This window comes from Geotrypetes seraphini, chromosome 4 (assembly GCF_902459505.1).
Source record: "Geotrypetes seraphini chromosome 4, aGeoSer1.1, whole genome shotgun sequence".
In the NCBI taxonomy this organism is placed as follows: Eukaryota; Metazoa; Chordata; class Amphibia; order Gymnophiona; family Dermophiidae; genus Geotrypetes; species Geotrypetes seraphini.
The window spans coordinates 95,260,104-95,285,216 of NC_047087.1; the positions used below are offsets into that span (position 1 = coordinate 95,260,104).

Below are 25,113 nucleotides of genomic sequence, written 5' to 3' on the forward strand. Positions count from 1 at the left end.
AGACCCATTCTAGATCTTCGCGATCTAAACAAATGCTTGGTCAAAGAGAAATTCAAAATGCTTTCTCTGGCCACTCTTTACCCTCTTCTCAATCAAGGCGACTGGCTATGTTCACTCGATCTCAAAGAAGCATACACTCATATACCGGTCAATCTGGCCTCCAGACAGTACCTACGCTTCATGATCAATCGTTGTCATTACAAATACAAGGTGCTGCCCTTCGGTCTTGCCTCCTCTCCAAGAGTGTTCACCAAATGTCTGATTGTGGTGGCTACGATCTCACCACCTTCAGGTCTTTCCTTACCTGGACGACTGGTTAATCAAAGCCAATTCATCTCAGACTGTTCTCCTGGCCACCAACCAAACCATCATGTTTCTTCAACTTCTGGGGTTCGAGATCAATCTACCCAAATCTCATCTCATCCCCACTCAGAGACTTCAATTCATCGGAGCTGTCTTGGACACAGTCCTCATGAGAGCGTTCCTGCCATCCAACCGTCTTCAAACGCTTCAATCTCTGTGTCAGCAGGTGCTTCTACAACTTTCCATCTCTGCCAAGCAAATGATGATACTCTTGGGTCACATGGCCTCCACAGTTCATGTCACACCCTTCGCACGTCTTCACCTGCGCACTCCTCAATGGACCCTAGCTACCCAGTGGTCCCAAGCGATGGATCCTTGCTCACGTCACATATCTGTCACATCATCTCTTCGTCAGTCTCTACAATGGTGGTTGATATCCTCAAATCTATCCAGAGGTCTTCTGCTCCATCTACCTCCTCATCAACTAGTCATCACCACCGACGCCTCCCCTTATGCCTGGGGAGCTCATTTGAACGAGTTCCAAACTCAAGGCCTTTGGACAGCCCAGGAAAAGAAGCATCACATCAATTTCCTGGAACTCAGAGCGATGTTTTATGCCCTCAAGGCCTTCCAACATCTTCTCTTCCCTCAAGTTCTCCTGCTGTGCACAGACAATCAAGTTGCGATGTACTACATCAACAAGCAGGGTGGGACGGGCTCTCGCCTCTTGTGCCAGGAAGCCCAGAAGATCTGGACTTGGGCCTTAAATCACCATCTATTCCTGAAAGCTATCTACATTCAGGGAGAAAAGAATTCCTTAGCGGACAAGCTCAGCAGAATTCTCCAGCCTCACGAGTGGACACTCGATCCTTTCACTCTACAATCCATCTTCGCTCAATGGGGCACTCCTCAGATAGACCTCTTTGCAGCTCCTCACAATCACCAACTGCCCCTATTCTGCTCCAGACTCTACTCTCCTCACCGTCTGGCAGTGGATGCATTTCTCCTCGACTGGTCCAATCTGTTCCTTTACGCTTTCCCTCCTCTGCCTCTCATATTGAGAACCTTGTTCAAGCTCAAGAGGGAACGAGCCACCATGATTCTGATTGCTCCGAGGTGGCTCAGGCAACATTGGTTCTCCCTTCTACTTCAACTCAGTTCCAGGAAACCTTTTCTTCTTCCACTGTTTCCTTCTCTGCTTACACAGCATCAGGAGACCCTTCTACATCCCAACCTCCAGTCTCTGCACCTGACAGCTTGGTATCTCTCGGGCTGACTTCTCATGATACTCTTTTGTCTCAGCCCGTTCGTTCCATTCTAGATGCCTCCAGGAAACCAGCCACTCTGCAATGTTACCATCAGAAGTGGACAAGATTTTCTTCCTGGTGTCTTCTTCACCATCTTGATCCCACTTCCCTGGCAGTGGAGACATTGTTGGATTATTTGCTTTCTTTGTCTGACTCTGGCCTTAAGTCTTCTTCCATCAGAGTCCATCCATGAGCTGGTTCATGGAAAACTTCTCTCAGCTCATCCCCTGGTGTCCAGGTTCATGCGAGGTCTTTTCAATGTGAAACCACCTCTTAAAGCCCCTCCTGTTATCTGGGATCTCAATGTGGTTCTTTCCGCCTTAATGAAGCCTCCATTTGAACCTTTGGCTACCACTCCTTTCAAGTTTCTCACTTGGAAGGTACTTTTCCTTATTGCTCTTACCTCTGCCAGGAGGGTCAGTGAGCTACATGCACTAGTTGCAGATCCACCTTTTACGGTCTTTCATCATGACAAGGTGGTTCTGCGTACACATCCAAAGTTTCTCCCTAAGGTTATCTCTGAATTCCATCTCAACCAATCCATTGTTTTGCCTGTCTTCTTTTCGAAACCTCACTCTCATTCTGGGGAACAGGCTCTGCATACTTTGGATTGTAAACGGGCTCTAGCTTACTATCTAGAGCGTACGAAACCCCACAGATCAGTTTCCCAACTCTTTCTGTCCTTTGATCCGAATAAATTGGGACGTCATGTTTCTAACCGTACGTTGTCTAATTGGCTGGCAGCGTGCATTTCATTCTGTTATGCTCAGACCGGACTGACACTGGAAGGTTCTGTCACGGCCCATAGAGTCCGAGCGATGTCAGCATCTGTAGCTTTCCTCCGTTCCACTCCTATTGAGGAAATCTGCAAGGCTGCTACTTGGTCCTCAGTTCATACTTTTACATCTCATTATTGTCTGGATGCATTCTCCAGACGGGATGGACACTTCGGCCAATCTGTTTTGCAAAATTTGTTTTCCTAATGGCCAACCTTCCCTCCATCCCTCTTTTTGTTAGCTTGGAGGTCACCCATCAGTCAAGAATATGCTACCTGCTTGTCCTGGGATAAAGCACAGTTACTTACCGTAACAGGTGTTTAATCCAGGGACAGCAGGCAGATATTCTTGCGTCCCTCCCACCTCCCCGGGTTGGCTTCTTAGCTGGCTTATCCTAACTGGGGACCGCGCGCCTCTGTCGGGCGGGAAGGCACTCGCGCGTGCGCGGTGCGGCCTACCAGAACTTTCCAAGTTCTTAGAGTGCAATCACTCTAAAATTGTCCGTACCGGGGCTCCGTCGGTGCCGTCACCCATCAGTCAAGAATATCTGCCTGCTGTCCCTGGATAACACCTGTTACGGTAAGTAACTGTGCTTTTTGGAACCAGATATCTTTACATTTTCCTGCTGTGAATAAGAATAGTTCTTGTATGTTATTGACATCATCCTTTTTTTTCATCAGGCTTTTTTTTCATCTTCAGTTAGGCTGATACAAAACTATTTTATGTTTAGAGAGTATACCTTATGTTTAGAGAGTATACCTAAAGTAAAGACTTTCTTGTTTCAAAAATTTCTGTTATATAGTGTTTCTTTTTTTTTTTTTTTTTTTTGTCTATTGTAATTTCTAGTGCAATAGCTGTGTCATGGACAGTACGATATTCTCCACAATCTCGTCAGCTGTGCAGAGGGAATCCATTCTAGGTTTTCAACTCCTGTTCCTTTTCCAGAGGGCTCTACTGCTCCCTTCAGTTTTTCTTTCTGATTGTGAGCTGGAAAGTGTCTTTCTGATCTGCTCTGTATAATTTCTTTATTATTTTTGGTATTTTTCACGGTTTTTGTGGCTGTTGGTGCACCAGAGCTCCCCAGTGCATGGAGAAGCAGCGGATTTGGGTCTGCAGCCGGCAGGTTAATCCCTTGGGGAATTGTTTTGACCAGCCTGCAGAAAACTTTGTGAAGCTCAGTGTCTGTATCCCTAATAGTTTAACTTGCCTATTGAATCGTAGGGGCTTGAATACAGGCTGTTAGGTATCCAGAGAGAGCTCTTCAGGGTGCCAGTGTTTTCACCTCTCCCTTTTCGCATGCATGGTTATGTGGGGGCTGAGAATCAGTCCAACTTCGGTCCAACTTAGAGCCCAAAGATTTCAGCATTTGGAGGATTGGTTGATTGAAACAGGGATTATTTTTCCAGATCCAGCTACTTCTTAGAGCTGAGGTAGGCTGCAACAGCTTCAAAGCATTTCACAGTGAGTAAAGCTGTTGTTGCCTATGGGCAAAATTGGGGGAGTGAGGGGAGAGATATGAAAAACCTTTTTTAAAGGGTTCTGCCACATCCTGTTTTCTGAGATTATTCCTTTTAGTTAAGGCGTTTTTGAGCCGTTTTTGGCGCCAAAATACTGCTGCATGGCCATCTTGGATTTCCCGATATTTTTTTTCAAAGTTCTCCAGATCCTTCAAATCACCTCGTTTTGCCTCAGGCTCTTTTACCCCTAATTCATGCCAGTTTTTGTGTTGGATAGATGCTGGAAGAGCGCCCTTGCGCCACGTGCTGCACAACACAAGAAGGGGAGGTGGGAGCGTCAGGCTTACCCTCCCCTTTGATCTCTAGTGCTGAGGAACTTCTGGGGGAGACCTATCTACTGAGAGAAATTTACTCCTGGAGCCCTAGAACAGCGGCATAGCTAAACGTAAGAGTGTGGAATCCACTGAGCCTAAAAGATGTAAGGTGGAGTTATCTAAAGGGGACTCAGTGATACCTAGTATTTGCCTTTTCTCTTAATTGTTAATTTTATGTGGAGAGCTTATTTGGATAGCTGGGATCCTCATATGAGGTCTGGCAGCGAGCCAGGGGTCGCTCAAGGGGGCTTGAGTTCTCAGGGCGCATCAGAGTCATTGGTAGTGGCTGACCAGGATCATGTCGACCTTTCTGACAGGGATTTGTAAGGTGAGGGATCAGTCTATATGCCCTTGCTGTCACTGAGTGAATCTTCTCTGCTGGGAGATATAGGGTCACCAAACAGGAGCAAGTACACAGGAAGCAGTGGTGGTCCTCGACCAAGGGGAGGATCTCACTGTATGCAGACTGTTCAAGGCTTCAGCGCTATTAGAACTTATTACTGACTCCCTGCGAGAGTTACAATTAGACTTTCAGCATGCCCCTTCCGCTCAGTGTACTATCCTGAGCGGAGTGAGAGTGCAGCCCATGTTTTTTCCCTGGCATCCTGATATGACTGCTTTAGTCAAGGAGCACTGGGATGCTCCTAGAGCTCTTTAAAGGTAGCCAAGACAATGTCTAGGCTGTATCCAATGGCACAGGAGTGTCAGTAGATGTTCACTCAGCCTAAGGTGGTTTCCCTAGTTGCTCAGGTAACCAAGTGCACGTCCCTGCCAAATGAAGAAAGCATAGTATTAAAGAATACACAGTAGTACAGAGTGGATGTGGTTCTAAAAAGGCAGTTTGAAGCTTTGACCTTAGGGATCACAGCAGCTGCTGCAACCTCTTTTGTGGCACATGCTTGTCATACCAAGATGCATGTGCTCATCCTGGCAGAGGATGAGCCTTTGCTCCTGCTTATAGAAACATAGAAACTTGATGGCAGATAAAGGCTGAATGGCCCATCTAGTCTGCCCATCCACAGTAACCATTATCTGTTCCTCACTCTGAGATCCTGTGTGCCTATCCCATGACTACTTGAATTCAGACACAGTCTTTGTTTCTACCACCTCTTCCGGGAGACTGTTCCACGCATCTACCACCATTTCTGTAAAAAAGGCTCAGGAGTAATCTAAGGAAATATTATCATCTCTTTAACTTCATCTTATGCCCTCTCATTCCAGAGCTTCCTTTCAAATGAAAGAGACTCGACTCATTTGCATTTATGCCACTTAGGTATTTAAACGTCTTTATCATATTTTCCCTCTCCCTTATGCTAGCAAGGGTGTATTATGTAGCCAATGCTCTCTACAATATCGTCAGAGTCATGAGCAAAGTCTTGGCTTATTCCATTTCAGCCCGCAGAATGCTAAGGGTCATGCATGCAGTGAGTGGGAGATTCCACCTCCAAGGCTACTCTCAGCAGACTCCCTTTCAAGGGGCAGATGTTGTTCAGAAAGAGTCTGGACAATCTGATGGCCAGTGTGGCAGATCACCAGCCAAAATCTCTGCTGGACAGCAGACTGCAAACTTCAAGAGGTTCTGGGCAGTCTAATTTTTGTAATTTCAGGGGCTTTTGACAATACTCTGGAGGTGCCTTATTTCAAAGATCCTATTAGGGATTAATACAGAGATTCTCAAGACCTAGGTGAAGCCAAGCCTCTGGTCCTCATCCTTCTTCAACCTCCAAGAAGACTCAATGATACCAGCTCCAAAGTCTTCCCCCCTGAGGATAGATCCGATAAGCAAAAGGGGCCTCGGCTATTAATTTTTAAGTTATTAAGACATCAGCAGGTCATGGAGATCTTTCAATTGGCAAAGCAAAATAAAAATTTGAAATATTAAGGCGTTCGTATACATTTAGTTCCCGACTCTCAATGTATGCAGAGGTCTGAGAGCAGATCTCATCAGACTGCTGGATGCTGGAGGTCATTCGGGGAGGGTACAAGCTTGAGTTCGCCCATCCCCTAACAAACTGATTTGTAGACTCCCTGCTGGAGTATCCAGAAAAGTCATGTAGAGTTTTGGCAACTGCTATGCCTCTGGCAACTGTACCCTGGTTGTGATTGCTCCAAGATATGCTTTATGTAATTCAGTAATTTCACAGAACATTATTGCTGTAGCTACTTCTTGCCAGGATATGTGAGCTTAGGTAAACCAAGAAGAAGAGGACTTCCTTATTATATAATCATCCTATCCAGAATGACATAAGGCATAGAGCAAATTGGGTCTAATATGGATGTTTCCAAAATACTTGAAGAATATATAAAAAGCCTACCATAGGCTAGCTTGAGTATGTCTATCTCCAATATTAGCTGTTCCCATGTAGAGCAAAATAAGCTACTATCTTTTTCTAAACAATAGATTTACTTGTGGTAAGAGTATCATAATCGTGGGTGATCAGATCATAAGACCTCTTAAAATTTACATATTTCAGCACCTCTCAGGTTGAAAGTTTATATATTAAGTGAAATTTACTTTATTAGTTCTTCCTTTCAAGTTTTGTTGTAGGGTCCTTCTAAAAGACACATATGGATTGAGTTTTTACCACTGTTTTATTGCTGTGCTTGCTTTTATCAATAAATTTTGAATAAATTATCTCCAAGGTCCGAGAACATTGTATTTCCACAGTCTCGTTCATTTGGAAGCAATCGTCAGTCTCCTTGGAAGCGCATTCTATAAAAAGTGTGGCTTCTTCATGGGTGGAAGCTTGGGCGATTTTGTCCAGGGAAATTTGTAGGTCCACTCTGCATACGTTCTCCAAGTTTTACAGAGTGGACGTGGCAGCACGGGAGGACACTTTCTTTGGGTCCTCAGTGTTAATGAGCAGATGCAGAGGTCCCGTGCTAGATTTCTGGGACTAATTATGTGCGACCCTACTGACCAGAATGACACAACTATTGTACTAGAAAAAGAGATTTGGTTCTTCCCTTGCTAATATCTTTTCTAGTAGATAGATATGTCAATCTGTAACCCCACCCTATCAGTATGTACTCTGCCTTCCTACTGTCTCAGTCAGGAAGTTCAAGTCAAAACTGAAATCTTGATATCAGTCAGACTCAAGGGTATGAAAAATAATCTATTGCTATAACACATTGGGGGCATGTTTGAGCTCCATAAATGTTTCTGATTGGAATGGTTATTTCGATTTTTCAATTATTCAATTAAAATTTTATACTTTTAGATCAGAACAGATTGGAAATTTGGGGAGTCTCCTCATTCCCCTCCTTTTTATGTGTTCCTATCTAGGTCTATTGCCTGCTTATTACAAACTGAAGGAGGCAGCAGAGCCCCCTGGAGAAGGAGGAGGAGTTGAAAATCTGGAATGGATTCCTTCTGAACGGCTTGTGAGCATAGGGAGAATACCTTACTGTCCAGAATGATACACCTATCTACTAGAAAATATATTAGCAAGGTAAGAACCTAATCTCTTTTATTTTTTTTGGCCCTTTTTAGTTGGAAGTGTTTGTAGCTTGTGATTAGAATACATGACATATTTGTTATAATTCCTAGGATTGACCTAGTTGTCTTGTCCTGTAATCTGCATAGGTAATTGTGGAAAAGAAGAATCACAATGTAATTTAATGACTGCCTAAGCATAGTGAGAGGACAAAATATTGCATTAAGAAAATAATGAAAATACACTCTAACTTAGTATGTTCAGTCATCTTTTTAAAATTGATTTTATAGATTTTAGATGAACCATTTGATCCTAGTTCACATAAATCTACAGCCTCGCGGACTGAAGGCAGGATGCTGAGAAATTCACTGATAGAAGTACAGTTTGATACTATATACATTGGTAAAATGAAAGGAAGACCACAGGGAGTAGTCAAGGTAAGTGTTTGCTGACTTCCAATCTGGCTCCTTGGGATTCCTCTTTATCACACATTTTTAGAGCATTGCTTTTGTTGTAATGAATTCTTGGCTTAAACATGTTCAGTTCAAATTTGAATTTGTATTTCTCTTTTCTCATATGTGTGCAGATGATACTAAAATCTTCAATAGAGTAGTCACGCCGGATGGTGTGAATAGCATGAAGCAAGACCTGGCGAAGCTTGAAGAATGGTTCGAAATTTGGCAGCTAAAATTTAATGCTTGGAAACGCAAGGTCAGGCATTTTGGCTGCAAAAACCCGAGGGAACAATTCAGTTTAGGGGGTGAAGAACTTATGTGCATGACGAAAGAGCGGGACTTGGGTGTGATTTGTATATGATGATCTTAAGATGTCCAAACAGGTTGAAAAGGTGACGATGAAAGTTAGAAGGATGCTAGGGTGCATAGGGAGAGATATGGCCAGTAGGAAAAAGGAGATATTGATGCCTTTGTATAAGACTCCGGAGAGACCTCATTTAGAATATTCCATCATCAGAAGCATTAACCTTGGAACACAAGGCGAGGAGACCAAAATAGTGACATGTCTTCCAGGATCCTCAGCTACCAGGAGTTCCAGGCAAATACTGACTATAATTAAGGAAGAAACTATGGATTTTAACACTGATGTTGTTATCCATCTGGGAACAAATGACCTGGTCAACAACTCTACACTTGCAGCACAGAAAGCTTTTCGGGAGCTTGGTAAGGGTTTGAAACCTTTTGTAAAGACTTTAGCTTTTTCTGAAATACTGCCTGCATATGGAAAGGGAGAACAAAGAGTAAAAAACACAGAGGACTTTAATAGGTGCTCAAAGCCTGGTGTCATCAAAAAGGCTTTAGATACATAGGAGGATGGGGAAATAATAAGGAAGGACAAGAAGCTATATTGCACTGATGGGCTACATATTACTACAGCAGGAAAAAGAAACCTTGCAGAGAAATTTAGACAATATGTTTCTGACATTTAAAGTAGAAGGTGGGGGTAGTGTATGTATGAAGGACAATTATAGAGACCACCCCTGGCAAAAGAAAAGATGTGATGGTAGTAAAGATTGCAACGTAAACAATATCAGCAACTCATTTCTTAGCATTGCAACGGAAAGTGAAACGAAACAAAAATCTATACGAAAAAGGAGATTACTGCTGAAAAATAGCTGGAAAGTGATGACCACAAATTTTCACAGTCTAAGCAACAAAGTTCATGATCTGCAAGTCCTGATGTTAGAGGCAGATCTAGATATTGTCGCTATCACAGAGACATGGTTCAGTGAATCACATGGATGGGATGCATACATATCGGGATATAATCTTTTTAGGAAGGACAGAGATGGTCAAAAAGGTGGAGGAGTAGCTCTCTATGTAAAGATCACTATCCAAGCGACCGAAATGCAAGGGACCTGGGGAGAGGAAGAAGCGATATGGATCGCTCTGAAAAGAGAAGATGGAACTTCTATCTTACGTTGGTGTAGTCTACAGACATCTGACTCAATCGCAGAAAATTGATAAGGATCAGATTGTGGATATCCAAAAGTTTGGAAGGAAAGAGGAAGTGCTGCTGTTGGGAGATTTCAACCTGCCAGATGCGGACTGGAATGTTCCGTCTGCGGAATCGGAAAGAAGTAGGGAGATTGTGGATGCCTTTCAAGAGGCTCTGCTCAGACAAATGGTGACGGAACCCACGAGGGAAAAAGCGTTATCCCAGGACAAGCAGGCAGGTATTCTACACTAGAGGGTGATGTCATCAGACAGAGCCCCGGTACGGGCCTCACAAGCACGTGTTGCTTGTAGAAACTTAAAGTTTCTAGATGCCCGCACCGCGCATGCGCCGGTGCCTTCCTGCCCGGAGATCCGGCGTGTCTCCTCAGTTCTTTCTTTTCCGCGGAGCTGAGAAGTTCAACTTCATCATGCGCTAGCTGAATTCAGTTAAATTTGCCTTCCTTGTCCCGTTTTCGCTTTCTTTTAATTACAGTTAACAGTACTTTTCTTTTTCAGTAAAAAAAAAAAAAAAAAAAGAAGATTATTTCCTCCGGCGGGTCGAACGGGCCGGCCACGGGCTCAGGCCCACTGGCTTCGACCTCGCGGCGGAGATTTTCCGGCCTATGTCCGGCCAATCACCGGGTTTAAAAAGTGCAGCAAGTGCCAACGCGCGATTTCACTCACGGACCCTCACTGGCGCTGTTTGCGGTGTTTGGGCCCTGACCACATCCCGAAATCGTGCAGGCCTTGCTCTACCCTTACGGCACGCTCATTCAAGCGGCGTTGCCTATTGTGGGAATCGATGTTCAAGATGGACGCAGCTAAGGATCCCTCAGCCTCCACTTCATCTGATACCCCCGGTTCGGGCAAAACCGGTATCGACCCCTCCTGCATCGAGTGTGGTGAGACCGGCATCGCTCACCCCGACACCATCCACGAGCTCGACGTCGGTGCCTGCCCCGGTCTCCTCGGTTCAGGTACCTTTTCCTTCCACAGTGCCACCAGTGGTCATCAAAGTGCCGAAAGCTACTAAGCAGAAGCACTCGGCCTCGAAGGAGCGCGATGTCCGTGCAGGAGGACCCCCTTTCGGTGCGGATCCCTCCTTATCGGCTTCGCTACGGTCCGTGCTGGAAGCTCAATTCGTTGAGCTCATGCAGACCATCGGACCCGGGCTCATCGCTGCCATACAGGGTGACCTCCCGGTACCGGTCCAAAGGGGCGGTCCCCCCCTCCCCCTCCTCCCCGTTCGACCTCGAAAACCGACGAGGACGAACGGGGGAGGGCGGCGATGCCCACGCGGCAAGCCTCGCTTACCGATATCTGCCATTAGAACCCATTACGCCTCCGCGCCAACATGGGACCAGACCTCCGATCGATACTCAAAGCCCTGGGCATAGTCAGGAAGAGTTCCTCCGTACTCCTTACCAGACTTGGGTAGCATCGCAAGAACCCGCATCGCAAACCCAGTTGCGATCCACCGCTTCCAGCCCTATCCACTTGGGGGCCTCGGGAGACCATGCGATGCACAGACGATCCCGATCCCCGTCCCGCCACCGAGACGGGCACCGATCAAGACACTCATCCTGGCACTCTTCACGCCATTCGGAGGTGTCACCGCAGAAAAAACTGCAACGTAGGGGATACTCCTCATCAGAGGTGTCCCCTCCGGGGGCCCGGAGTACGAGGAGACACCGATGCCCGATTCTCCTTGCCACTTCCCGATATCCATGGACCTGGAGGCCTCCCCTCCTCCAGCCCGTCCCACAGGCCGACGCTGGCAGAACAATTGTCCTTCTCATCATTCCTCCGACAAATGGCGGATGATCTGGATGTGACCCTTGACACGGGCTCCCGATACTCCAAAGAGTATCTGGACACCATGCATTTACCTAACCCTCCAACGGAGTCGCTTCGGCTCCCCTGCATAAATTACTGGACCAGACCTTCATGCAGTGCTTCGAAACACCGTATTCCATACCGGCGATCCCCAGCAAACTCGATGCTCGATACCGCATCGTGCACCATAAAGGGTTTGAGGGCCCTCAACTCTCCCACCAATCCCTACTGGTCGAGTCCTCTCTTAAACGCTCTCATCCCTCCCAGGTCTACGCCTCTGTACCGCCGGGCCGAGAGGGAGAACGATGGACAAATTTGTAGAAAAACTACCAAAACTCCATGATGGCGTCACGGGTGCTGAACTACAATTTCTTTTTCTCTTCCTATCTGGAGTTCTTCTTGCCGGTGCTCCGCAAGTTCACTCCGTTCATAGACAACCAAGCTCGATTAGTTCGAGGAAGTGGTAGCCTCCCTCCCCAATTACGCCTCCAGCTGATGCAATCCTCCTTCGATGCATTCGAACTCTCGGCACGCGCTGCCGCAAGCGCGGTAGCCATGCGTCGCCTGGCATGGCTCCGTACAATCGATATGGATCCCAACCTCCAGGACAGACTCGCCAACGTACCATGTGCTGGAGCTGACCTGTTCGATGAGTCTATCGAAACTGTTACCAAGAAGCTGTCGGATCATGAAAAATCTTTTCAATCCATCCTGCGGCCCAAACCCAAACCTCAACAGTCTCGACCTTCCAGGCCACCCCTGATTTACCAGCGCGTTACATGCCCAGGCAAACGCCTGCTGCGAGACAGCCTGCGAAGAGACAACCTCCCCAGAAGTCTCAGCAAAAACCTCAGCCACCGGCTGCACCTAAGGCTCCCCAGCCCTTTTGACGCCCCCCCCCCGGGAGCATAACCTCGGCCTCTCCCATAGGGGGCCGCCTCCATCTTTTTTACCATCGATGGGAGGCCATAACCACGGACCTATGGGTCCTCACCATCATAAGAGAAGGATACTCTCTTCAATTCCACCGGGTCCCCCCCGGACCATCCTCCAAGAGAGTATCCTTCAAGCTCGACGCAGACCGCCTTCTTCTTCAGGAAGTCCAAACCTTACTTCAGCTTCGGGCTGTCGAGCCGGTCCCGTCAGACCAATTGAACCGAGGGTTTTACTCCCGGTACTTCCTCGTCCCAAGAAAACGGGCGACCTGCGACCCATTTTAGACCTTCGGGCCCTCAACAAGTTTCTGGTCAAAGAGAAGTTTCGCATGCTGACTTTGGCTTCTCTATACCCCCTCCTCGAGCAGAACGACTGGTTATGCTCCTGGATCTCAAGGAGGCCTACACTCACATCCCCATTCACCCGGCCTCCCGAAAGTTCCTCAGATTTCGGGTGGGAAATCTGCACCTACAGTATCGAGTGCTACCATTCGGCCTATCTTCGTCCCCCAGAGTCTTCACAAAGTGCCTGGTGGTAGTGGCCGCAGCACTCCGGGACAGGAGTCTACAGGTGTTCCCATACCTCGACGACTGGCTCATCAAGGCCCCGTCAGCCCCAGAGGTCACTTCGGCGGCCTTGGCTACAACCTACTTCCTCCAAAATTTGGGCTTCGAGATCAACTTTCCAAGTCTCAGCTACAACCCACCCAGTCCCTCCCCTTCATCGGAGCGGTCCTGGACACCACCCGACTCCGAGCATTCCTGCCCTGCAACGCATGGAGTCCCTTCTTCATCTCTGCCAGGCGGTGTCTACTCGCCAAACCCTACCGGCGAGACAACTGATGGTGCTCCTGGGCCATATGGCCTCCACAGTACACGTGACACCCTTTGCCAGACTCCACCTCAGGATCCCCCAGTGGACCCTGGCATTACAGTGGAATCAGACGTCCGATCCACTATCCAAACACATCTCAGTCACACCTGCTCTTCGGCAGTCTCTACTTTGGTGGATGACCTCTTCGAATCTATCCAGAGGTTTGCTGATGCACTCTCCCCCCCATCAGAAAGTTCTCACAACCGATTCGTCGAATTATGCATGGGGGGCCCACCTGGATGGTCTCCGCACCCAAGGATTCTGGACCAGTGCGGAAAGACTACACCAAATCAATCTACTGGAACTCAGAGCCATCTTCAATGCGCTCCAAGCTTTCCAACATCTACTTCACGACATGGTAATCCTCATTCGCACAGACAATCAGGCCGCCATGTATTATATCAACAAGCAAGGAGGCACGGGCTCGGCCCTCCTTTGCCAGGAAGCTCTACGAGTCTGGGACTGGGCGGTGCGCCACAACGCCCTACTCAGAGCAGTATACATCCAGGGGAGAACAACGTCTTAGCAGACAAACTAAGCCGTCTGCTACAACCGCACGAATGGACTCTCCATTCCAGCCCCCTTCACCAAATCTTCACGCAATGGGGGACGCCTCAGATAGACCTCTTTGCGGCTCCCACAACTCCAAACTGCCTCAGTTTTGCTCCAGGATCTACACTCCTCATCGCCTCGAGGCAGATGCTTTTCTACTGAACTGGGGGAAACGATTTCTATATGCGTTCCCACCATTCCCGCTGATCCAGAAGACTCTGGTCAAGCTGAAACTCGAACGGGCAACCATGATTCTAATAGCTCCTCGGCCCAGACAACCTTGGTTCTCCCTCCTACTTCAACTCAGCAACAGGGAACCAGTACCACTTCCAGTGTTTCCTTCACTGCTTACTCAACATCAAGGATCACTACTTCATCCCAACCTGCAGTCTCTCCACCTGACAGCTTGGTTCCTCTCAACGTAACCCCTCACCAATTCTCACAAGAAGTGAGGGAGGTCTTGGAAGCTTCCAGGAAGCCCGCCACTCGACAATGCTACTCCCAGAAATGGACCAGATTCTCCTCATGGTGTGTTTCTAAGTCAAAGGAACCTCAGCGAGCTTCCTTATCCTCCGTGCTGGACTATCTCCTACACCTATCTCAATCTGGGCTCAAGTCCACATCCATACGAGTCCACCTGAGCGCTATTGCAGCGTTCCACCAGCCCCTACAAGGAAACCCCTCTCGGCCCATCCGTGGTCGCCAGATTTATGAAAGGACTCTTCCACGTTAACCCTCCTCTCAAACCACCCCCAGTAGTTTGGGACCTCAATGTAGTCCTTTCCCGTCTCATGAAGCCCCGTTTGAACCACTCAACAGGGCCCCCTTAAGTACCTCACCTGGAAAGTGCTCTTTCTTGTAGCCCTTACGTCCGCTCGCAGAGTCAGCGAACTCCAGGCACTGATGGCGGATCCACCATTCACAGTATTCCATCATGACAAGGTGGTCCTCCGCACTCACCCGAAATTCCTGCCTAAGGTGGTCTCCGAATTTCATCTCAACCAATCCATTGTACTTCCAGTATTCTTCCCTAAGCCCCATTCTCACCACGGAGAATCGGCCCTTCACACTCTAGACTGTAAACGTGCCTTGGCTTTCTACCTGGATCGCACCAAGCCACACAGAACCACTCCTCAACTTTTGTCTCCTTCGATCCTAACAAGTTGGGAAGACCCGTATCAAAGCGCACCATCTCTAATTGGATGGCGGCTTGTATCTCTTTCTGCTATGCCCAGGCTGGATTATCACTTCCTTGTAAGGTCACAGCCCATAAGGTCAGAGCAATGGCAGCCTCAGTAGCATTCCTCAGATCAACACCAATCGAGCAAATTTGTAAGGCCGCCACCTGGTCCTCGGTTCACACATTCACCTCACATTATTGTCTGGATACTCTCTCCAGACGGGATGGACAGTTTGGCCAAACAGTATTGAAAAATTTATTCTCTTAAGTCGCCAACTCCCCTCCATCCCACTGAGGTTAGCTTGGAGGTCACCCACTAGTGAGAATACCTGCCTGCTTGTCCTGGGATAAAGCAATGTTACTTACCGTAACAGTTGTTATCCAGGGACAGCAGGCAGCTATTCTCACGTCCCACCCACCTCCCCTGGGTTGGCTTCTCAGGCTAGCTACCTGAACTGAGGAGACACGCCCGGATCTCCGGGCAGGAAGGCACCGGCGCATGCGCGGTGCGGGCATCTAGAAACTTTAAGTTTCTACAAGCAACACGTGCTTGTGAGACGTCCGTACCGGGGTTCTGTCTGATGACATCACCCTCTAGTGAGAATAGCTGCCTGCTGTCCCTGGATAACAACTGTTACGGTAAGTAACATTGCTATATTGGATCTGGTCCTCACAAATTGAGAGAGTATCTCTAATGTTCGAGTGGGTGCTCACCTGGGAAGTAGCGATCATCAAACGGTTTGGTTTGATATAATGGCTAAAGTGGAGAGCGGCCGCACGATACTTAAAGTCCTAGATTTCAAACTTACAGACTTTAATGAAATGAGAGAGTACCTGAAGAAAGAGCTGGGAGGACATAAGGGAAGTGGAAAGACAGTGGTCTAAGCTGAAAGGAGCGATAAAAATGGCTATGGACCTTTGTGTGAAGAAAATAAATAAAAACAAGAGAAAAAGGAAGTGGCGGAGAAAATAAAGGCAAAAGAGTTGGCGTTCATGAAATACCGTATTTGCCGGCGTATAAGACGACTTTTCAGTACCTTAAAATCCTCCCCAAAGTCGGGGGTCGTCTTATACGCCGGGTACTGTTTACATGCCCTTACTTTACATTAGAGAGCTGCACGGGGACGCCCCTAGGGTCGCGGGGATCCCGTGTGGACGCCCCCTAGGGTCGCGGGGATCCCATGGGGACGCCTCCGAGGGTCGCGGGGCTCCTGCGGGGCTGGATGTACTCAGTCTTCTGGATGTACGCGACTCTTCTTCTCCCTACCTTCTCTGCTTGCAGCACAGAGCCGAACGGAAGTCTTCCCGACGTCAGCGCTGACGTCGGAGGGGAGGGAGGGCTTAAACAAAGCTTAAACAAAGCCCTCCCTCCGACGTCAGCGCTGACGTCGGGAAGACTTCCGTTCGGCTCTGTGCTGCAGGCAGGGCAGATAAGGAGAAGGAGAGTAGCCTCGCGGTTCGAGTGGCTACCAATGGGAGAGGGGCGGCCCGCCCCGCCCCGGTTGCAGCACAGCCGGCCAGGTTCCCTTACTTTTGTGGCACTTCCCCGACCGACGATAACAGCCCGGGTCCGACAATCCTCCCTGCCCTGTAGCCGCGAATCTAAATTACCTTCTTACAGCAGCTAAGAAGGTAATTTAGATTCGCGGTTAAGGGCAGGGAGGTTTGTCGGACCGGGGCTGTTGTCGGTCGGTCGGGGAAGTGCCACAAAAGTAAGGGGACCTGGCCGGCTGTGCTGCACCCGGGGCGGTAGAGAAGGAGGGGGGGAGAAGGACGCTGAAAGGCCATGGTGAAGACAGGAGGAGGGGGGGAAGGACTCTGAACACTTGAAGACAGAGGAGGAGAAGGACGCTGAAAGCACATGGGGAATACAAAGGGGTGGAGAAGGACGCTGAAAGGCCATGAGAAGGGCGGGGGGAAGGACTCTGAAAGCACTTGTGGAAGACAGAGGGGGGAGAAGGATGCTGAAAGCACATGGGGAAGACAAAGGGGTGGAGAAGGACGCTGAAAGGCCATGGGGAAGACAGAGAGGGAGAAGGACGCTGAAAGGACATGGGGAAGATGGGGGGAGAAGGACACAAAGGAAATGAGGAAGAGAGAGTAGGGAGAAGACGCTGGCAGGGAAGAGACAGATGCCAGACTATGGGGGGAGCGGAGAGAAGAAGATGGGTGCCAGACCAATTTGGAAGGGGGAAGAAAGGAGAGGCACAGTAACAGAGCAAATGGAAGATGCAGAAGGAAGAGAGATAGTGGATGGAAGGAATTGAATGAGAACATGAGGAAAGCAGAAACCAGGCAACAAAGGTAGGAAAAGAATTCTATTTCTTTTTTTTTTTTTTTTTGCTTCAGGATAAAGTAGTATATTAGTTGTGTTGATAAAAATTTATAAACATTAGAGGCTCTGGTAGAAACCCGTTTACAAAGTATGTATTCTTCCCAATTAATATTTTCAAATTAATAAAGTCTTTTTGCTTATTTGTAAATGGGTTTCTACCAGAGCCTTTAATTCAGTAGCATAATTAAATGAAATAACTCTGATGTTCTTTTAAGTTTTATTTGTTGTGCAGAAGGTGTGCGGAAGAAGGGGTAGTCTTATATGGCGAGTATATAACAAACTCTATATTTTAACTGTAAAAGTTGGGGGGTCGTCTTATACGCCCAGTCGTCTTATACGCCGGCAAATACGGTATATAAAAACCCAAGAAGAGGAGTGCAGAAAGGATTACAGGGTGAAACTGAAAGAAGCCAAGAGAGAGATACGTTTGGCGAAAGCACAGGCAGAAGAACAAATGGCTAAAAATGTAAAAAGGGAGACAAAAATTTTTTCAGATATATTAGTGAAAGGAGGAAGATGAAAAATGAAATTGCTAACCTAAAAAATACTGGGCACCGATATGTGGAGAGTGATGAGGAAAAAGCAAATGTGCTAAACAAATTCTTCTCTTCTGTGTTCACAGAAGAAAATCCTGGAGAAGGACCGAGTTTTTCTGGCAAAGTTACACGAGAAAATGGAGTAGATTCTGCGCCGTTCACGGAGGAGAGTGTTTATGAGCAACTTGAAAAACTGAAGGTGGACAAAGCGATGGGACCAGACAGGATCCATCCCAGGATACTAAGGGAGCTCAGAGAGGTTCTGGCGAGTCCTATTAAAGACTTGTTCAAGAAATCTCTGGAGACGGGAGTGGTTCCTGGGGATTGGAGGAGAGCGGACGTGGTCCCTATTCACAAAAGTGGTCACAGAGATGAAGCAGGAAACTACAGGCCAGTGAGCCTCAGTTCGGTTGTTGGAAAAATAATGGAAGTGTTGCTGAAAGAAAGGATAGTGTACTTCCTTGAGTCTAATGGGTTACAGGATCCGAGGCAACATGGCTTTACAAAAGGTAAATCGTGCCAAACGAACCTGATTGAATTTTTTTGATTGGGTGACCAGAGAGCTGGATCCAGGACATATGTTAGATGTAATTTACTTAGATTTCAGCAAAGCCTTTGATACGGTTCCTCATAGGAGGGTATTGAACAAACTTGAAGGGCTGAAATTAGGACCCAAAGTGGTGAACTGGGTTAGAAACTGGCTGTCGGACAGACGCCAGAGGGTGGTGGTTAATGGAAGTCGCTCGGAGGAAGGAAAGGTGAATAGTGGAGTACCTCAGGGTTTGGTGCTGAGGCCGATCCTGTTCAATATGTTTGTGAGTGACATTGTTGAAGGGTTAGAAGGAAAAGTGTGTCTTTTTGCAGATGATACCAAGATTTGTAACAGAGTAGACACCGAAGAGGGAGTGGAAAATATGAAAAAGGATCTGCAAAAGTTAGAGTAATGGTCTAATGCCTGGCAACTAAAATTCAATGCAAAGAAATGCAGAGTAATGCATTTGGGGATTAATAATCGGAAGGAACCGTATATGCTGGGAGGTGATAAGCTGATATGCACGGTCGGGGAGAGGGACCTTGGGATAATAGTGTCCGAAGATCTAAAGGTGAAAAAAACAGTGTGACAAGGCAGTGGCTGCTGCCAGAAGGATGTTGAGCTGTTTAAAGAGAGGCATAGCCAGCAGAAGGAAGAAGGTGTTGATGCTCCTGTACAGGTCATTGGTGAGGCCGCACTTGGAGTATTGTGTTCAGTTTTGGAGACCGTATCTGGCGAAGGACATAAGAAGACTTGAAGCGGTCCAGAGGAGGGCGACAAAAATGATAGGAGGCTTGCACCAGAAGATGTATGAGGAGAGACTGGAAGCCCTGAATATGTATACCCTAGAGGAAAGGAGGGACAGGGGAGATATGATTCAAATGTTCAAATACTTGAAGGTTATTAACGTAGAACAAAATCTTTTCCAAAGAAAAGTAAAACCAGAGGACATAATTTGAGGTTGAGGGGTGGTAGATTCAAGAGCAATGTTAGGAAATTCTACTTTATGGAGAGGGTGGTGTTTGCCTGGACTGCGTTTCCGATAGAGGTGATGGAGAGGAAATTGGTGACTGAGTTCAAAGAAGCGTGGGATGAACACAGAGGATCTAGAATCAGAAAATAATATTAAATATTGAACTAAGGCCAGTACTGGGCAGACTTGCACGGTCTGTGTCTGTATATGGCCGTTTGGGGGAGGATGTGCTGGAGAGGGCTTCAGTGGCTGGGAGGGTTTAGAAGGGCTGGAGTAGGTTTTAACGGAGATTTTGGCAGTTGGACCCAAGCAGAATACCAGGTAGAGCTTTGGATTCTTTCCCAGAAATAGCTAAGAAGAAAAAATGTATATTGAATCAGATTGGGCAGACTAGATGGACCATTCGGGTCTTTATCTGCCGTCATCTACTATGTTACTATGTTACTTTTTAAGAATTTTATGTTGACTGTTCTAAATATTCTGGAAGCAAGTCTTTCCCCTATACAAAAAATTTATTATTTAAAACAAATGCAAAATGAAAAAGCTGTAGCAGTTGAAAATACACAGTTGGATGTTTCTGCTATTTTGCAATCTTCTGATACTGAAATTCAGGAGCAGGCAACATTATTGGTTTCACTGGTATTCTTACAAGGTAAAGAAATGCTGTTGAAATTATACTTTAACTTAAAACAGATCACCTATTTAGGTGAAAGGCTATATATATTTCCAGATGTCTCAAAGTGGACATAATCCAGGAGGAAAGGTGATTGCTTTGGGGGCAGTGTTTCAGTTGAGATTTCCATGTAAATGTTTTGTCTCATATCAAGGGAGTAAATATATTTTCTTTGAACCTGCCCAATTAGGTTTTTTCTTAGAGGGTAAAGGAATCTCGACACAGTCTGATTGAAACAGGTTATTAATGCGGTATTTAATTAATGGATGGGATAATACCTTAACACTGCTCTATTTCCTAATTTTTGATTTTCTTTTGTATATGTCCCCTTTCCCGAGGGGTTTTAATTATTTTGTCTCCTCTTCTCAGATTGTGGCCTGTATTAGATAAATGTTTCGTTGTTTATTTTCTGGTCCTTAGTCCTATAACTAAGTGAATTTATACTTTTGTATTGCCTTAACATCTTTGTAAATTGGATGTATTGAAATGATAGATAAATAATAAAAAAAAAAACAACAAGATTAAGAATGTTTTAATTTCCCTGCATCACTCTATGGTGCGACCTCATCTGGAGTATTGTGTTCAATTCTAGTCTCTTTATCTCAAGAAAGATATAGCTGCACTAGAAAATGTTCAAAGAAGAGCGACCAAGATGATAACGGGGATGAAATTCCTTTCGTATGAGGAAAGACTAAAAAGGTTAGGGCTCTTTAGCTTGGAAAAGAGATGGCTGAGGGGAGATATGATTGAAGTCTACAAAATCCTGACTGGAGTAGAACAGGTACAAGTCAAAAATTACAAAGACTAGGGGACGCTCAAAGTTACAGGGAAATACTTTTACATAACATAACATAACACTTATAGACCGCGTTGCCAAAAAGTTCCATGCGGTTTACAAAAGATTATAAACATTAAACATAATTGTATATATGAATGAGTCAGCTAGTCAGGTATTTGGAGAAAAGATAGGTTTTTAGCTGTTTTCTAAAATGTCTGTAAGAATCAGCTGTGAGCAACAGTGATCGAAATTCTTTTTCATGAGAAGCTGCCTGAGATGCTAAAGAGTGATTAAGAAATTTATTGCTTTTACAACCTTTTACAGAAGGGAAATTGAACAGAGCATGAGTTTTTTTTCTACTGCATTTGTGCGTAGCTATGGAAAAACTATTAGCCAGATAAGTAGGGGCTGCACCATATAAAACCTTGTAACAAAAACAGCCCAACTTGAACAATACCCGAGCTTCCACAGGCAACCAATGCAATTTGCAATAAAATAACGTAACATGATCGTATTTCTTCAATCCGTAAATCAATCTAACTGCTGTGTTCTGTATCAATGATAATCTTAATAATTCCTTCTTAGTAATTGATAAATAAGCAATATTGCAATAGTCAAGGAAACTCAACAGTAATGAGTAGACCAACAATTTAAAGGCTGAAAATTCAAAATAGGGTTTAATTGTTCGTAGTCTCCATAAAGTAAAATAACTTTTACGTACAACAACATCTATCTGGGTTTTCATAGTAAGATGTTTATCTAATACGATTCCTATAGGAGGAATTTTTTTTTCACTCTGAGAATAGTTAAGCTCTGGAACGCATTGTAAGAGCGGATAGCGTAGCTGGTTTTAAGAAAGGTTTGGACAATTTCCTGGAGGAAAAGTCCATAGTCTGTTATTGAGAAAGACATGGGGGGAAGCAACTGCTTGCCCTGGATCGGTAGATTGGAATGTTGCTGCTCCTTGGGTTTTGGCCAGGTACTAGGGACCTGGATGGCCACCATGAGAACGGGCTACTGGGCTTGATGGACCATTGCTCTGACCCAGTAAGGCTGTTCTTATGTACCAATTGTCTTCCTACTAATTATCGTGCCCAGTTGTCCTTTATCTACAAATTGTCGTACCCTGTCAAAATGTTGGCTTTGGTACGAACTGAAGGGGACAGTAAAGATCAGGGAGAAGGAGGAGGAGCTGAAAAGCTGTGATTGATATGTTCTGCAGAATGCTTGCAAGCATGCATTGATAACCCTACAGTTCATCATACCATTCCTAAATATCAAGGTAAGAACCCAATCTGTTTTTGCTTTTTTCATAAACTGATTACATTGGAATTTTTTTCTAAAACAAATTACTACTGGCTGTTTAAAGAAATAAGGAGTTATTTTTATGTATCAATTGCCTTCCTACTAATTGTTGTACCCAGTTGTCCTTTATCTACAAATTGTCTTACCCTGTCAAAATGTTGGCTTTGGTATGAACTGAAGGGGACAGCAAAGATCAGGGAGAAGGAGAAGGAGATGGAGGAGGAGCTGAAAAGCTGTGATTGATATCTTCTGCAGAATGCTCGCAAGCATGCATGCATGGATAATCCTATAGTTCAACATATCATTCCTAAATACCAGAAAATATATTATCAAGGTAAGAACCTAATCTGTTTTTGCTTTTTTCATAAACTGATTACATTGGAATTTTTTTCTAAAACAAATTACTACTGGCTGTTAAAAAAAATAAAAAGAGTTGGATTTGCACTTACGAACTAGAGTCCTTCTTCTCCCTTCCATGTCCCAACATGCCCCTCTTTGTCCTTCCCTCCCTCTATTCTGTGTCACAAGTTTCTGACCTAGAAGCCTTCCTTCTGATGGGAGAGGGAAGGCTTCTGGGTTAGCCGAGGGCTGCATGAAGGAGCCACTGCTTGCGGCTTTGTGAAGAGAAGTATGGCTGGGAGCAGGGAGCCAGCCAGAACAGGTAAGGGAGGGAGGCACAAATTGGGACACAGAATAGAGGGTGGGAAGGACAAAGAGGGGCACGTTGGGACATTGAAGAGAGGAAGAGTATGGTGAAGAATGAAAGTAAGTGTAAACCTCCTATCTTTTCTTTCTATTTAAACTAGATATAGTACTTTATTTTGAGGACTGCTTCTTTAATGTTTAATGGTTTTATATACTGTGTACTATATAGGAGAACATAAATAAACATAGATTCTCACATGATATGAGTTCCATACAAATTCAACTTAAGAACAGTTTTAAAAAGAACTCATTCTTAACCTGGAGACTTCTTGTATATTCTGAACAAACAATATTTCTTTTTCTTTTTTCTTTAAGTTTGCAACAGAATACATTGAGATCCCCTTTCAAGGTAAGATGCTCACATTTTTCCTTCTTTATACATGAATTCTCTATTTCAGACTGTGCATGTAATTTCAGTTAGTGAATGCAGACTTAGAGGCTCTTCTTAATTGACTGAGCTGTTTCTGATATGTTCCCTAAAATGTATACAAGACTACAATATGCTGCTTTCTCTCTTAACAAGGAGGAAATAGATTGGTGATTAAACAGGTTATTTCCTACCTTGGGGTTTAGTATACACTAAGGATTTTGTGCCCCTAGTATAGTCTGTGCTAAGCCTGGCACAAAATGATATTCTACTGTAAGAATAGCATTGGGCATTGGGACCCAAACTAAAATAACTATCAGAAACTACTTCTAAGAAATTTTGGAATATAAATTAGCACATTGCATTTTTATCCTTCATCTGGCCAGTTCATACACTTGAGTTTATACAAGCAGATGGAGGCAGAGAACAACTAAAATAACTATCAGAAATTCTAGTGCAACAGACACTTTAGTCCTAAACCTTTGAATAGTCAACCCCTTCCTGCGAGAATTCTTGTAGAAAACTTCAGCATTCTTTTGCTCTGCCTCTCATCCCTCTGGGCTCCTCCAATTCCTCAGTTGTCTCTTCAAGTGAAATGGTGGGAGCCTATCTTTTCTGCTTTTGTTTATTTCCTTTTAAATTTGGTTTTTATTTACTGTTTGTGAAGCATTTCAGTGCTGCAGAGGATTCCTGTTGTGAGTCTGGCTGCAGGAGAGCGCAGACTTTTAGGTTGGAGGTCTATATCCAAGGGGCAGACTGCTTTGCAGTGCACTCACTTGGACAGCCTGCACTGACAATCCGGGAGTGCAGAGACCTGTTCCTTGGGAAAAGGCTCATCCCAGGTTCTGTGTGCAGTAGGCTTCAGCACAGGCTGAGTGGCTCTGTGGCAGTTTTTCCAAGATCGGGACAGACTGTTTTCCTCCCCCCTACTGTACATCTGAGGTTCCAGTGGGGGTTGAAGTCTCTGGTCAGTCATTGAGTCTGAAAGGCAATCTGAAGAGACAGTCTGGATTCCAGGCTTGTTTGAGGCAGAAGTTCTCTCTGTAAGCTGTTTGCAGCTTCACTAAAGCAGCTCTTAACTCACAGCATGGCACAGTGAGTAAATAAGCTGACAGCCTTTAATAAAGAAAAGGGGGGTATCTTTAAAAGTGGAATTTTTTAGGTTCTGGGCTTAGAGCCAGGGTCCCCCACCTCTAAAATCCCCAAATGGCTGGTTTTTGGTGCTAAAATCACTGCCACACAACCATCTTGAATTTCCCAATCTGAAAATAAAAACCTTTATCTGCCTCAAAACATCTTGATCTTACTCAAAAACAGTTGTAATGAACTCAGGCAAGGATACCTTGGATTCATGCCAGATTCGTCCTGGATGACTTTCTGAGGATTGTCTATGTCCCACGTGCCGTGTGGTATGAAGGGGGGGGGGGGGGAGCCGTTGGATTAGCCTCCCTTAGTCCCATGGGGGTATTAGTGCCCAGATGGTGCAAGGACCAGAGAAAAAAATGTTCAAGTTTGAGCTGGGGAGTAGCGCAAGTGCGTCCCTTGTGAAGTGCAGCAGTACAACTGCCACAAAATCCAGAAGGAAACTCGTGAGCATACTCGGGGGTCGTCTCGATGTCCTGGACAGGGGTTCCCGCCTGAAATTCAACAATATGATGTTTTAAACTTACATGACTAATAAATGTCACACAGAACCTCTGGCAACCTCTTGCAATGGCCGATTTTCCCTCCCTTAGATTGCAATTTCTCTGCAACAGTGCCATGTACAGGATGCAGTAGCAGGGGATGCTGGTTCATGTCTAGGCATTAGAATGTAAGAATAGCATTAATGGGTCAGACCTACGGTCCATCAAGCTGAGTAGCCCGTGGCCAATTCAGGTCACTAGTACCTGGCCAAAACCCAAAGAGTAGCAACATTCCATGCTA

At 45.7% G+C, this 25,113-nt stretch overlaps 1 protein-coding gene across 1 annotated transcript in view; it reads left to right on the plus strand.

The window, feature by feature from the left end:
* SENP7 (SUMO specific peptidase 7) overlaps positions 1-25,113 on the plus strand; it is a 286,873-nt gene that overhangs the window by 106,966 nt on the left and 154,794 nt on the right. The window contains exons 8-9 of the mRNA XM_033943657.1: positions 7,945-8,091; positions 23,136-23,169. Coding sequence (XP_033799548.1) covers positions 7,945-8,091; positions 23,136-23,169 — 181 coding nt within the window. The remainder of the gene's footprint in view (positions 1-7,944; positions 8,092-23,135; positions 23,170-25,113) is intronic.